Consider the following 12,585-nt stretch of genomic DNA (forward strand, 5'->3'; position numbering starts at 1 on the left):
GGTGGAGGCTGGTACAATTACAACATTTAAAGGGTATCTGGATGGGTATATGAATAGGAAGGGTTGAGAGGGATTTGGGCCAAATGCTGGAAGATGGGACTAGATTTATCTAGGATATCTAGTCGGTATGGACAAATTAGACCGAAGGGTCTGTTTCCATACTGCACATCTCAATGACTCTATGACAAAATTGGTTCCAGGGATGAGTAACTTCAGTTATAAGGATAGATTGGAGAAGTTGGGATTGTTCTTAATGGAGAGAAGAAGTCTAAGAGGTGATCTTATAGACGTTTTCAAAATCATACATGGTTTGGATAGTGTACGTAGGAAAAGCATTCCACTCACGAAGAGTCGAGAACAATAGGTCACAGATTTGCAAATGTAACAAATAAGCTGTGAGGAAAAAAAAACTTTTCATGTGAGTGGTTTAGATCTGGAAAGCATTGCCTGCAAGTGTGGTGGAGGCAGCGTCAATTTCGGAAATCAAAAGAGCATTGGATGATTATTTGAATAGAAATAATGTGCAAGGCAGGTGAATGGAACTAATTCCTAATGCTCATTGGACAGCCAGTGGTAGACAATGGGCCGAATGGCCTCCTTCTGCACCACAACAATGCTGTGAAAAAGGTGGTCTGTCCAATCACAAACTGGACAGATATTGATTTGAGGTCACACCTTCATTTGTGATCAACAGGTAATGATTTTTAATAAACATTATATGAATACATACTTGACAAGCATTGTATATTAAACATCAAGCACAGCAAATATCATTCTAACACATTCTTAATTTGAGATTGAGGTGAACCCTTTGAACCAATGAGATTTGAACAAAACTGAAAAATGATTATCTGGAAAATGATGAATTTGGCATCAAAAATTAAACAGTCAGACAGGGTACCGATATAAATTCCTAGGTTGGGATGCACAGTTAAATCATGTATTTGTGGTAAAACCTTAACTTATATGGGCCAAAATGCATGAGCTTAGAGGTAGGGATCTATATGTTCAACTGTGAATATTAATTAAGTATTATGATAAACCCTTAACCAACAATGAATTAAACTTCTAAAGGTGAAATCTTTAACTAAATTTAAGGCAGACCCTCACAGGATGAGTTTGGAGCACAACCTTCAACTGGTTTTATGCAAATATGTAAACACCGTGCTAAGGTAAATCCTTAAACTCTGAGATCGTGAATTTTCATTCTACTGCAAAATCTTAAATCCTGAGGTTGGATTAAGTCGTTTCATTTTGCAATTGAGCTAGATTCTTAAACTGATATTGTTACCAATGTAAATGTTGAGAGTGGAAGGCCCTTTCAGATTGTGGTACAAATGAGATTAAAGTTACCTCGTATTTCATGCCTTGGAGATATTCGGAGGTTATACATTCAGATGTTGAATTTGGAGTGTAAGTTTATTTATACTCTCAATGAACTGCTGTCATACTTCCCATTGCTTAGAGTTTCGTTTCTCTTTCTCAGTAACCTCATCCACGCTGAACTAATCACCTACAAGTCAGTGAATAGTTAGCAGCCAGACAAATATAGACAAATTGAATAATTCAACACTACACACATATTCTGAGATTGAAGTAAATCCTCACCCAGGGCGTGGAAAATCTCACATTGTTCAAATTGAGATATTATTCAAATTGACAATGAACAAGCTGTTATACGTTAAGACTAAGGTCAACCCTGTCACTCAGGCATCTTATTAAACTATTTGCCCATTAAGGCTGGAATTAGAGTAAATCTGCAATGGCAGAGGTGAGAGAAATGAGCTTTCATCATTTTGCACTGCATGTTGTGCTAAGCATTATAGCAGTATGTGATTCTGTATCTATTGTCATGCAGCAGAAAGGATGCACAATAACAATACAATTAGGTAGCTGGTTGGCCCTCAGCACTGGCCTTCTAAATCAGAAGTAACAATATCAAGGTAAGCGATCGGAAGCGTGCTCCATTATTTTCTTGATGGCCAACCAGGTTTCTTCAGCCGTGGGAATGATTTGATTCGGTGGAAGCATGAAGCCATATTGACCTTCATCGCGCAACTCAAAAGCATATGCATATTTAATACCTTGGTTATAGCTCCAGTCAATGCTGTTCCCACTGCTCTGATCTACAGAGATATAGAAAGGTTTCAAATGGACAACCAAGCAAAGCACAAATATCCAATCAGTCAACGCTTGCATAAAAATATTGAATTGTTCAACTAACCAGTGAAATCTTTCTCTGATATGCATTTTTAATGGATGTTGGCAGGAATCCTATGGCATTGCTTATGTCCGTCCTGTGCTGTTTCACAATCACATAATCAGGAGAGACAGCACGAAGAAGGCCATTTGACTCTTAGGTTTTAATCTCACTTTCTGCTGCTTATCCATAGTTCTTCAAGATTCTCCACTTTGAGTATTTATGCAATTCCCTTTTGAAAGTTCCTATCGAACCTGCTTCAAGCAGTGTATTGCAGATCATAACTCACTGCATAAATGTTTTTTTTCCTCATCACCCATTTATTTTGCTAATTATGCTCCAATCTGTGTCCTCTGGTTACTTATTCTTCAGCTACTGGAAGGAACTTCCCTTATTTACTTATCAAAATATATCCTCATTTTGAAAACCCCTATCAAAGTTCCCCTTAACCTTCTCTGCTCTAAGATAAACAGCCCCAGTTTCTTCAGTCTGCACATTGAGGTGAAATACTTAAATCTTTCTGGTAAATCTCCTCTGGAGATTGTTGTAAGTAACCACACCTGAGGTAATCAGAGCTTAGTTGTTGTTTAGAGAGTGTACAGAATGAAAGATGTTTGTAAATTTCCCACTGGTTGTTAAAGAAAAACAGCACATACTCTTGAAATGATTATCCTTTCCTTGTTTAGTGTTTTGTAGGGTGGCAGATGCTTTGAAAAATCATGAGGAAAACCTTCCAAGCATGGCTGGAACAGAGTGGATTGAACAGGCCTGGATTTGTGTTGATTTAGAATGGGAAATAGGATCAGGATATTAATACGTGGATTATTTATCCCATGCTTAGTGCTGTTTTGAGATTGTTCACTTCTTTCTACAAGTGGATTCAAGAAAATTCAATAGAAGTAAACATTAAAAGCATTTTCTGAGGCAGGCCTGGAAAAACTCATGGAAAATGGGCGTGCAGGAACTTGACAAAATCAGAACTGCAGAGTGAGTTTAAGAGAAAGCTTTAATGCCTCAGTACAGCAGTGAGGTGAAGACATAACTCTCTGAATTAAATGTAGTTGCCATGGGAACATCTTATAGAGAGCCATTTTCATTTTCATGTGGAAGCTTGCTACTGGCAGTGTATGTATATACATTGTCCCTCCAGGAGGAGGGGGGGCAAACATGCACAACATGGCAATCAGCCCCTGTTTAACGATTATTTCCTGTAGGTGTTGCTTGGTGATGTAATGCCTTTGTAATCTGGAATGCTGACTATTTTGTCAATTTTCTTAATTAGCTGTAGCTGCTTTGATTTGATAACATTTAGTACCGTTATCAAAAAAAAGTGGCTCCCTAAACTGAGCCATTGCACATGACCTATCCACAATGCATTCCCCCAGCCCATTTAGGATGGGAAACAAACTGGAAATAATTAGATGGAAATACAGAACAGGAGACAAAGAAATACAAATGTTGGCTTCTTAATAAGTGAGATGTTTTAAATGTTTTCTCTTAGTTTCAGTCACACACTTGAGGGCTGTCTTGTGGTGGAGGGGTAGCATGCAGAGCTGTGTCGTTGGAACACATTTGAAAAACAAAAAAAAAGTCACACACATTTAGAGGCTCTTGTGCCACAGAGGTAGTATCCCTCTGGACCAGGAGGCACAAGTTCAAATCCCAACTGCTCCAGTAAGGTAATAATAGTGTCTCTGGACCAGGTGATTAGAAATATCTAGAATTGTGTCCCTAGGCCGTTGTAATCTTTCGAGTAAGTGTACATACCCGTCTATTGTTTGGGCTCTTGTGGCACAGTAGTAGTGTCCTGTGCTCTGAGCTAGGTCTGGGTTAATTCCCACCTGCCCTGGATGTACTGATTGGTTAAGAAGGGAACTCTGATTTGTAGAGGTATTGCTTTGGGAATGCATCATTTTAATGATGATGGACAGTTAACTGCCAGGCTGTGTTTACATTTTAAACCAGGCAGCCTGACTCTGATTGTTCAATGCATTGGCCTGCAAAATGAACAAGAGAATGTTTTTACCTATTTTGTTGCTTATATATTCTTTGCAGATTGAATTAACAGATATATACACTGTACCTTTTTCAACTCTCCCATCATTAGGTGGATGAAAATAATGAGAAAGGAGATAAAGATAACAGAATTTATAACTTTCAGAACCCTGTGCCATTCAAAGATTTGGTTAAATGCTCTTTCATTATGGATCTGGATTGTGTCCCCTTATACCTGTATTTTGTAACTACTCTCTTCAATTTTCGAATCAGTCCTACCTACAGACAATTAAAATTGCAGCAGAACCTTTGAAATTTGTCAGATTACAAAGCAACTCACCACAGTTTTCAATATGTCACTTACCAATAGCCTGTACAATGCTTCCATGTGTATACTGGGTGCCATACAGGGAGGTCAGAGCTTCAATTGCTTCACCGGCTAGAGTGGCCTGTACCATACAGGGAGAGGTCATGAAAATCATTAGGGATTAATACAGTGGTCATTTGTTTCTTGAATTAATGACAACAACATTTGTCCAAATCAGTCAGTTGTCATCTACTTCTCAACTGTGGCTCACAGGTACGACTCAAGCACTGGCTGCATATTGTCTGTTTAACTCCCACTCAACAGACTTGAGCTCACAATCTAGCTTGATGGTCCAGTACAGTACCAAGAGAGTGCTGCAACGTCTGAGGTTCTGTCTATCAGGGAAGATGTTAACCCAACCCTTCGTCTGTTCCCTTAAGTGAAATTAAAAGATTCTGCAAAAGCAGCAAATCCTCATTAATACTTATGCCTCAATCAACATTGCTAAAACATCCTGTCATGACCATGACTTGTACCACAATCCTTAATATCCTTGCCTCTCAAAAGTCTATATTAATTCCGATTTCAAAATCTTCTGTTGATCCCCATGATTTGGAGGTGCCAGTGTTGGACTTGGGTGGACAAGGTCAAAAATCATGCGACACTAGGTTATAGTCCAACAGGCTTACTTAAAGACACAAGCTTTTGCAGTCTCGCTCCTTCTTCAGGTGTCAGCGGCATCAGACACAGAATTTATAAGCAAAAGATCAAAGGGTCATAGAACTGATGCAAATGTGTTAAACAACCCAAGATGGTTGTTAAATCTTTAATCAGGTAGAAAGGATTAATGTGCAAATTCAAGAATTCCTTTCAAGTCACTGCCCCAGATAACTAAAGTCCCCTCAATACACCAGAGGTGACATTCAAGGTCAGACAATGCATTTTAGGTGTGAGGCCTTGTTTAGAATCTGGCTGTGTATCTACTTGGAGTCTATTGATCTATTGATCCCAGTCTCGATAGAATTTTCGAAGCAGTAAGTTCCAAGTTCCAATCCCTTTTGTGTAAATAACTTGAACAACCCATTCCTAATTTTTAGATTATGTGCCCTTATTCTAGACTTTTTTTTTTAGCAACAACTGCAGGGTTAATACTGCAATCAATGTTCAGTTATAGAAAATATTTTGTAGACTCATACCTACAAGGAGTCATGCTGAAATTACCCCAACCTCAGGTCACAAAGAGACTGTATAGCGAGGAAAAACAGGAGCCTTCCATTTCTCCATGTTTTGGCTTGCACTGAATGCTATGTCCCAAGAGGGTGAAATATAGTGTACTGACCCTTCCAACCAGCCTATAGCATGCACCAGGCACAAGTGAAACTGAATACTTTGGGATTTGGTCTTGCAGTGCTTGCATTGGTGGTTCAGTGGTAGAGTTCTCACCTGCCAATTGGGAGACCCAGGTTTAATTACAAGCCAACTCATAGCCACTCCTTTCTGTTTTAAGGCAAAAATTAGATTTTTCAACAGTAAGGCGTTATGGTGAGCGGGTGGGTAGATGAAGCCGAGTGCACAAAAAGATCAGCCATGATCTTTTTGAATGGTGGACCAGACTTGTTTGGCCAGATGGCCAACCCCTATTCCTATTTCTTATGTTCTTATGTTCTTATTTCCTCGGTGGAGAGCAGTTCTCAGGGGCATAATCATACAAAATGCCCTTCCTTCCTCTCAGATCTCTGTTTCTACCCAATTTTCCTTGCTATCCAGAATTAGCTTTCCAAAGCCTCCATTCTTCCTTCACTCTAGAAATTCCTTCACCCAAACCTTCCCAAGTTCAAGAACTTTTCAGTCACAATTTCTTTCCCCTCCTCACTTCTTCCGTGCTTTCAATCCTTTCTCCTTGCCAAATATTCCATTCCTCTCCATTTTTCCTACCACAATCTTCCTTCCTGTCTAGAACTTCCTCTCCCCTGGATTTTTCTTCTCCTCAAAGTATCCTTTGCTTGCCATATCTTCATTATGCTTCAGCGCTTCCTTTCCTGTGCTCCAATCAGATGGTGCTTAATACTTGAGTGGTAAAGACCAAACTATGCTGCATCCAAGAGACAAAATGTTACTGGTCAGGTTTTCTGTAGAATCAAGGACTTCTGCTATGCCCTTTCTGTAATCTAGGATACAAAACCTGTCTGGGATGTGCATGCCCTCTGATTGGCTGCACCTACCTGGAGATTCCATGAACATTTGTTGAATCATGGACCTTAATCCAAATGGAGCCAAGCATTTGTTCAAACCATCCATAGTGACTGCTGTACATAGAAAGCTATCAACATTTACAGAGAAAAACAAGAGTTTATTCAAAAAAAGTTCTTCGAATAGACTAAGGCAACATACCAATTCTTCAAAGTTTTCTGGAGGCACATGGGTATATCCATAAGGATACAGCAAACGCTGTAAATAGCTATGGAGTGTGATGAAAACCATGAAATTGCCATGGTTTTTTATGAAATTTACAATGGCTTTCACCTCTGGTTCAGAATGCACGTGAGGCCCACAATAACTTTCTGCACAAGGGGCTTTGCTACTCCCGTTGCCTGTGAATCAAAAACAGCTTTTATTAGCTTTGCACCAAGACATTTATCAGCCCTCTCACCTAACACCAATAGTTACCCTTTAGTTGAAAACAAATCAATGCCGATTCTGAAAGTGATAGTACAAATGGTATGTTGGCATTCATAGTGAGAGGATTTGAGTACAAGAGCAGGGAAGTCTTACTGCAATTGTACATGGCCTTGGTGAGACCACATCTTGAGTATTGTGTGTAGTTTCGGTCTCCTTATCTGTAGAAGGATATTCTAGCTATGGAGGGAGTGCAACAAAGATTTAGCAGCCTGATTCCTAGGATAGGAGTACTGACATATGAAGAGAGACAGATTGGTTAGGACTAATGAGTTCTGAAGAAGGGTCACTGGACTTGAAATATTAACTCTGCTGTCTCTGCCACAGCTTCTCCAGCAATTTCTGTTTTTGTTTTGGTTAGGACTATGTGCAGTGGAGTATAGAAGATTGAGGGAGGTTCTTATAGAAATCTATGAAATTCTAACAGAACTAGACAGGGTAAATGCAGGAAGGATGTTCCCGATTACCATGGAATTCAGAACCAAGGATCATAGTGTAAGCATATGGGGTAGACATACAGTACCAAGCTGAGGAGAAATTTCTTCACCCAGAGAATGGTGAGCCCATGGAATTCTCTGTCACAGAAAGCATTTGAGGCCAAAACATTGATTGTTTTCAAGAAGGAGATAGATATTGTTCTTAGGGCAAAAGGGATCAAGAAGTATGGAGTAAAATAAGGAACAGGGTGCTGAGCTGGTTCATCAGTCATGATCATACTGAATGATGGAGCAGGCTGGAAGGGCTGAATGGCCTAATCATGTTCCTAATTTCAATGTATCTTATTGTTTTCAGGAGTTCAAGCGACTGGGCCAATATTCAAAGTTGAATCCACAGCCATCACCAATTTTTAAAGGAATCCAAAATCTGGGGAATCAATGGAAGATATGAGATTAACCCTTACCCTAGCTCAAAACCCCAGCCAGGAATAGGAAAAGTTACAAAGAAAAGGAAAATGACAAGTAAAACAAGCTGAAAGGTATAGAAAGGGTAAGACAAATAATAGTGAAACAAAAAGCTTGAGGAATGAGAATACAAACACAAAACAGGACAGTCAACCACTTGTAACACTATCCTCACAGCCAAATCCTAACCCAAACTCAAACTCACACCCTAACCCAAACATGAACTCTGAACATAAGCCCTGTTCCTCCAGCCTTCTCCTTTTCTCTCCTGAAAGACTTTGATTCCTCATGCAGTTTGTTTTCCATTTATGTTCCAGCCTTTGTGGTCTTCCATAAGGTGAAAGCAAAAGGTAAGTTTCAGCTGACTGTTTCCCCCTCACAGATAGTGTTGAGCTGTGAAGCCTTCCATTCTGAATATTCTGTCAGCACTCTCTCCTCAAAACCAGAGTCAGTAATTGAAAGTCATTATGCTATTCTCTGGTTCCCAGCAACACTAAGCTCAATTAGATTGCTCACACTGCGCTGACAGCAACTCATTCGTTAAGCACAGATCAGACCTAAGCCTGGGATTTTCTTTGGTTTACACCAAACATAGCATTAACCAATGGAGGCATGAGCAGGACATTTACCCACAGTGAGAAAACGCAGCAGGACAGTTAGAAAAGTTAGGTGGTTGTTTTCGACACGCACAGACTTGATGGGCCAAAGGGCCTTTTTCTGTGCTGTAGATTTCAGTGTCAGCAGATGGCCAGAATTATGTACATCCTGTTCCCATGACCCAGCCTATTTGTTACATGAGAATTGAAGGAGGCCATTCGGTCTATTGAGACTGTTTTTCCTTTCAATTAAGTTGGTGTTCAAGAAGTTTCAAGTTGTTTTATTATTCAAGTATTGTATTGTAGAAAATAGGGTTAATTTTGATCAACTCTTTCAGCACAATACTATGTAATGTGACATTAATCAACATCACAAAACAATATTAGAAACAATATCTCACCTCCAAAGTTAGCGTCAAAATTCCTGTTTGCATCAACACCGAAGCAATGAGTTCCAGGGCTCGTGGACATGGTCTTACGCCACATTCGGTTCTGGGATTACAGGATGACAGAATTAGCTCATTGACTATCAGAAACTACACACATTTAGCATTAATTATTATATGATATGCATCTTCTAACAACACTTAGAAAGAGGTACAACAGGCCAATAAGCTGCGGTTCTGATAATACATCTGCACTCAAACCATTAAACAGTCATTTTACATACAATTAACAGTACAATTTAACTCAAAAAGTCGATACTGCACATAATGTCTCCTGAAACACCACATCATCTGGCCCTAATAATGTACATTTCGATTTCTTTTTCCCGCATGTATTAATCTAGTTTCCCTTTAAATATATCCATACTATTTGCCTCAAATACAGTACTAATGAGTTATCCATTCTTGATAAATTGGTTTCTCTTGAATTACTTATTAGATTTATTAATGGCAGTTTTATGTTTATTATCCCCAGTTTTGGAATCCCACAGTTCTCTATGTTTTAACATATCAAATCCCTTCTTAATTTTACAAACTTCTGTTAAATCAAGCCTCAGCCCTCTCTTTGGTGAAGAAGAGCCTGGTCCTGTACAAGCTGTAGACAAATTAAAGGGAGGGAGTATTTAAATGTTATGAGTGACCCTGCAGTTTCAAGATACTTTCGGATGTTTAAGGTAACAAATTAGTCTAATGTCATTTTGTGTCTCTAAGGTTTTGGAGTATATTTGTAGCTCGGGTTGTGGGTATTGAGGTTGGTTGGGTTGGTTGGCTCGCCAAGCTGGTTTGTTGTTCTGCAGACGTTTCATTACCCAGCCGGGTAACATCATCAGTGCAGCCTCGGATGAAGTGTCGGTGTGTTTTCCCGCCTGGTTTTTAAACTCTGGAGTCCATTGAGCTGGATTGCCTCACTTCTGGTTTTCTTTTGTAGTGGATTGTATAGGGGGTCAAGTTCTATGTGTTTATTGATGGCTTTCTTCTTGGAGTACCAGGCTTCTAGGAATTCGTGTGCCTGTCTCTGCTTAGCTTGTCCCAGGATTTTGGTGTTGTCCCAGTCGAATTGGTGGTTCTCCTTATCCATGTGGATTGAGATGAGTGAGTATTGGTTGTATCTTTTTGTAGCCAGTTGGTGTTCGTGTACCCTTTTTGTTAGTTTCCTTTCTGTTTGTCCGATGTAGTGTTACTCACAGTCTCTGCAGGGGATCTTATAGATGACATTGGTCCTGTCCATGATGGGGGTGGGTCTTTAGTTCGGGTGAGCAGTTGTCGTAGGGTTGATGTGGGCTTGTGTGCCACTCTGGCTCCACAGATACAACAGAGAAATTACGCACCAAAAAACTTTATTCCTGGAAGCTACCAATCAGGACTGGACAACGGACATGGAATAAGCCATCAACATCAGCCAACAGACCACAAGAGCCAAGAAAAGACAGACCCTTCAAGACAAGCTAGCTACACTTACCCGCAAAAACGACAACAGAACAGACACCTGGATAAGAAACCTCTCTGACAGGAAACTGACAGACACGGAAGAAGACTTTCTCACCCGAGGACTGAACTATAACTACAGGGACGCCAACAAAACGGAATTCCTAGCCACACTGGAAGCCACACTGAGGACCAACAAGATCAACGAAGAAACACAACAAACGATAAGATAGACAGTAATCCCAACACTAACCAGAAGGAGCGAACTCAACACCCTCAACACATTGGAAAGACAGGCCCTGGAAGGACTGAAGAAGGACAAGAACATCACAATACTACCCGCAGACAAAGGGCGCAAGACAGTAATACTGAATAAAAAGGACTACATCTCCAAGGCACAGGCACTGCTCGCCGACGAAAACACATACCGGCCAGTACAAACTGACCCGACACCGCAACTAGGCAACAAAATCCTCTACACGCTAAAAAGACTTAAACAGACCGGACAGATCAACAAAGCAGACTTCTTAAGAATGAAACCCGAAGGAACCAACACACCCTGATTCTACGGCCTCCCGAAAGTACACAAGCCGGAAGTACCCCTTAGACCCATTGTCGCCCTACCAGGCACTCCATCACACAGATTAGCCAAGGAACTACAAAGGAGACTCAGGCACCTAGTCAACAAGTCACACCACTCAATCCACTCAGCCCAAAGAATTCCTCAACTCCATCAAAGACATAAGGATAGATGACGAGGAGACCATGATATTGTTTAATATCACTGCCCTATTCACACCAATAGACATACCAGTAGCAAGGGAAACAATGACAGAACTACTGGAACAAGAGCAAGACGCCAGTGAAACCATCTCCACAGACAACATGCTGAAACTACTGGACCTATGCCTCATCACCCACTTCACTTTCAATGGCCAAACATACGAACAAATCAACGGGACACCCATGGGGTCACCTATCTCCAGACTCATAGCAGAGGCAGTGATGCAAAGACTAGAAAGGACGGCCCTTCCGCTAATCCAACCAAAACTATGGATACGCTACATGGATGACACCTTTGTCATCATTAAACGGACCAAACTAGAGGAGACACACAAACTTATAAACAACACCCTCACTGGAATAAAATTCACCAGAGAGGAGGAGAAGAACAAACAGCTCCCGTTCCTGGACATCATGGTAGAGCGCAAGACAAATGGGGAACTCCAAATAAAAGTACACAGAAAAGCCACACACACGGACCAGGTACTGAACTTCAACAGTAACCAACCCAACACACACAAATGAAGCTGCGTGCGAACACTATTTAAACGGGCAACAACACACTGTAGCAACACAGAACTACGCCAAGAGGAAGAAGAGCACCTCTTCCAGGTTTTCAAGGATAATGGATATCCAAAAAACTGGGTCAGAAGATGCCGACATGAACAACAGCAGGAAGATACTACACGCCCTGACGCACTCATCACACTACCCTACATCAGGAACACATTGAGACTAACCACAAGACTCCTACGACCGCTGGGCATCACAGTGGCACACAAGCCCACATCAACCCTACGACAACTGCTGACCCGAACTAAAGACCCACTCCCCACCATGGACGGGACCAACGTCATCTATAAGATTCCCTGCAGAGACTGTGAGAAACACTACATCGGACAAACAGAACGGAAACTAACAACAAGGGTACACAAACACCAACTGGCTACAAAAAGATACGACCAATATTCTCACATCTCAATCCACATGGATAAGGAGAACCACCAATTCGACTGGGACAACACCAAAATCCTGGGACAAGCTAAGCAGAGACAGGCACACGAATTCCTAGAAGCCTGGTACTCCAAGAAGAAAGCCATCAATAAACACATAGAACTTGACCCCATATACACTCCACTACGAAGGAAAACTGGAAGTGAGGCAGTCCAGCTCAACGCACTCCAGAGTTTATAAACCAGGCGGGAAAACACACCGACGCTTCATCGGAGGCTGCACTGATGATGTTACCCAGCAG

At 40.9% G+C, this 12,585-nt stretch overlaps 1 protein-coding gene across 1 annotated transcript in view; it reads right to left on the reverse strand.

Annotated features, from left to right (window-relative positions):
• Positions 1–679: 679 nt before the first annotated feature.
• LOC109917249 (carboxypeptidase A1-like) overlaps positions 680–12,585 on the reverse strand; it is a 28,596-nt gene continuing 16,690 nt past the window's right edge. Inside the window, exons 7-10 of the mRNA XM_048610481.1 lie at positions 9,078–9,168; positions 6,894–7,093; positions 4,560–4,644; positions 680–2,126 (exon numbers count right to left, since the gene is read on the reverse strand). Of these exons, the coding sequence (XP_048466438.1) occupies positions 1,939–2,126; positions 4,560–4,644; positions 6,894–7,093; positions 9,078–9,168 (564 nt within the window). The 3' untranslated portion in view covers positions 680–1,938. The remainder of the gene's footprint in view (positions 2,127–4,559; positions 4,645–6,893; positions 7,094–9,077; positions 9,169–12,585) is intronic.

Source organism: Rhincodon typus, chromosome 22 (assembly GCF_021869965.1).
Source record: "Rhincodon typus isolate 14 chromosome 22, sRhiTyp1.1, whole genome shotgun sequence".
NCBI lineage: Eukaryota > Metazoa > Chordata > Chondrichthyes > Orectolobiformes > Rhincodontidae > Rhincodon > Rhincodon typus.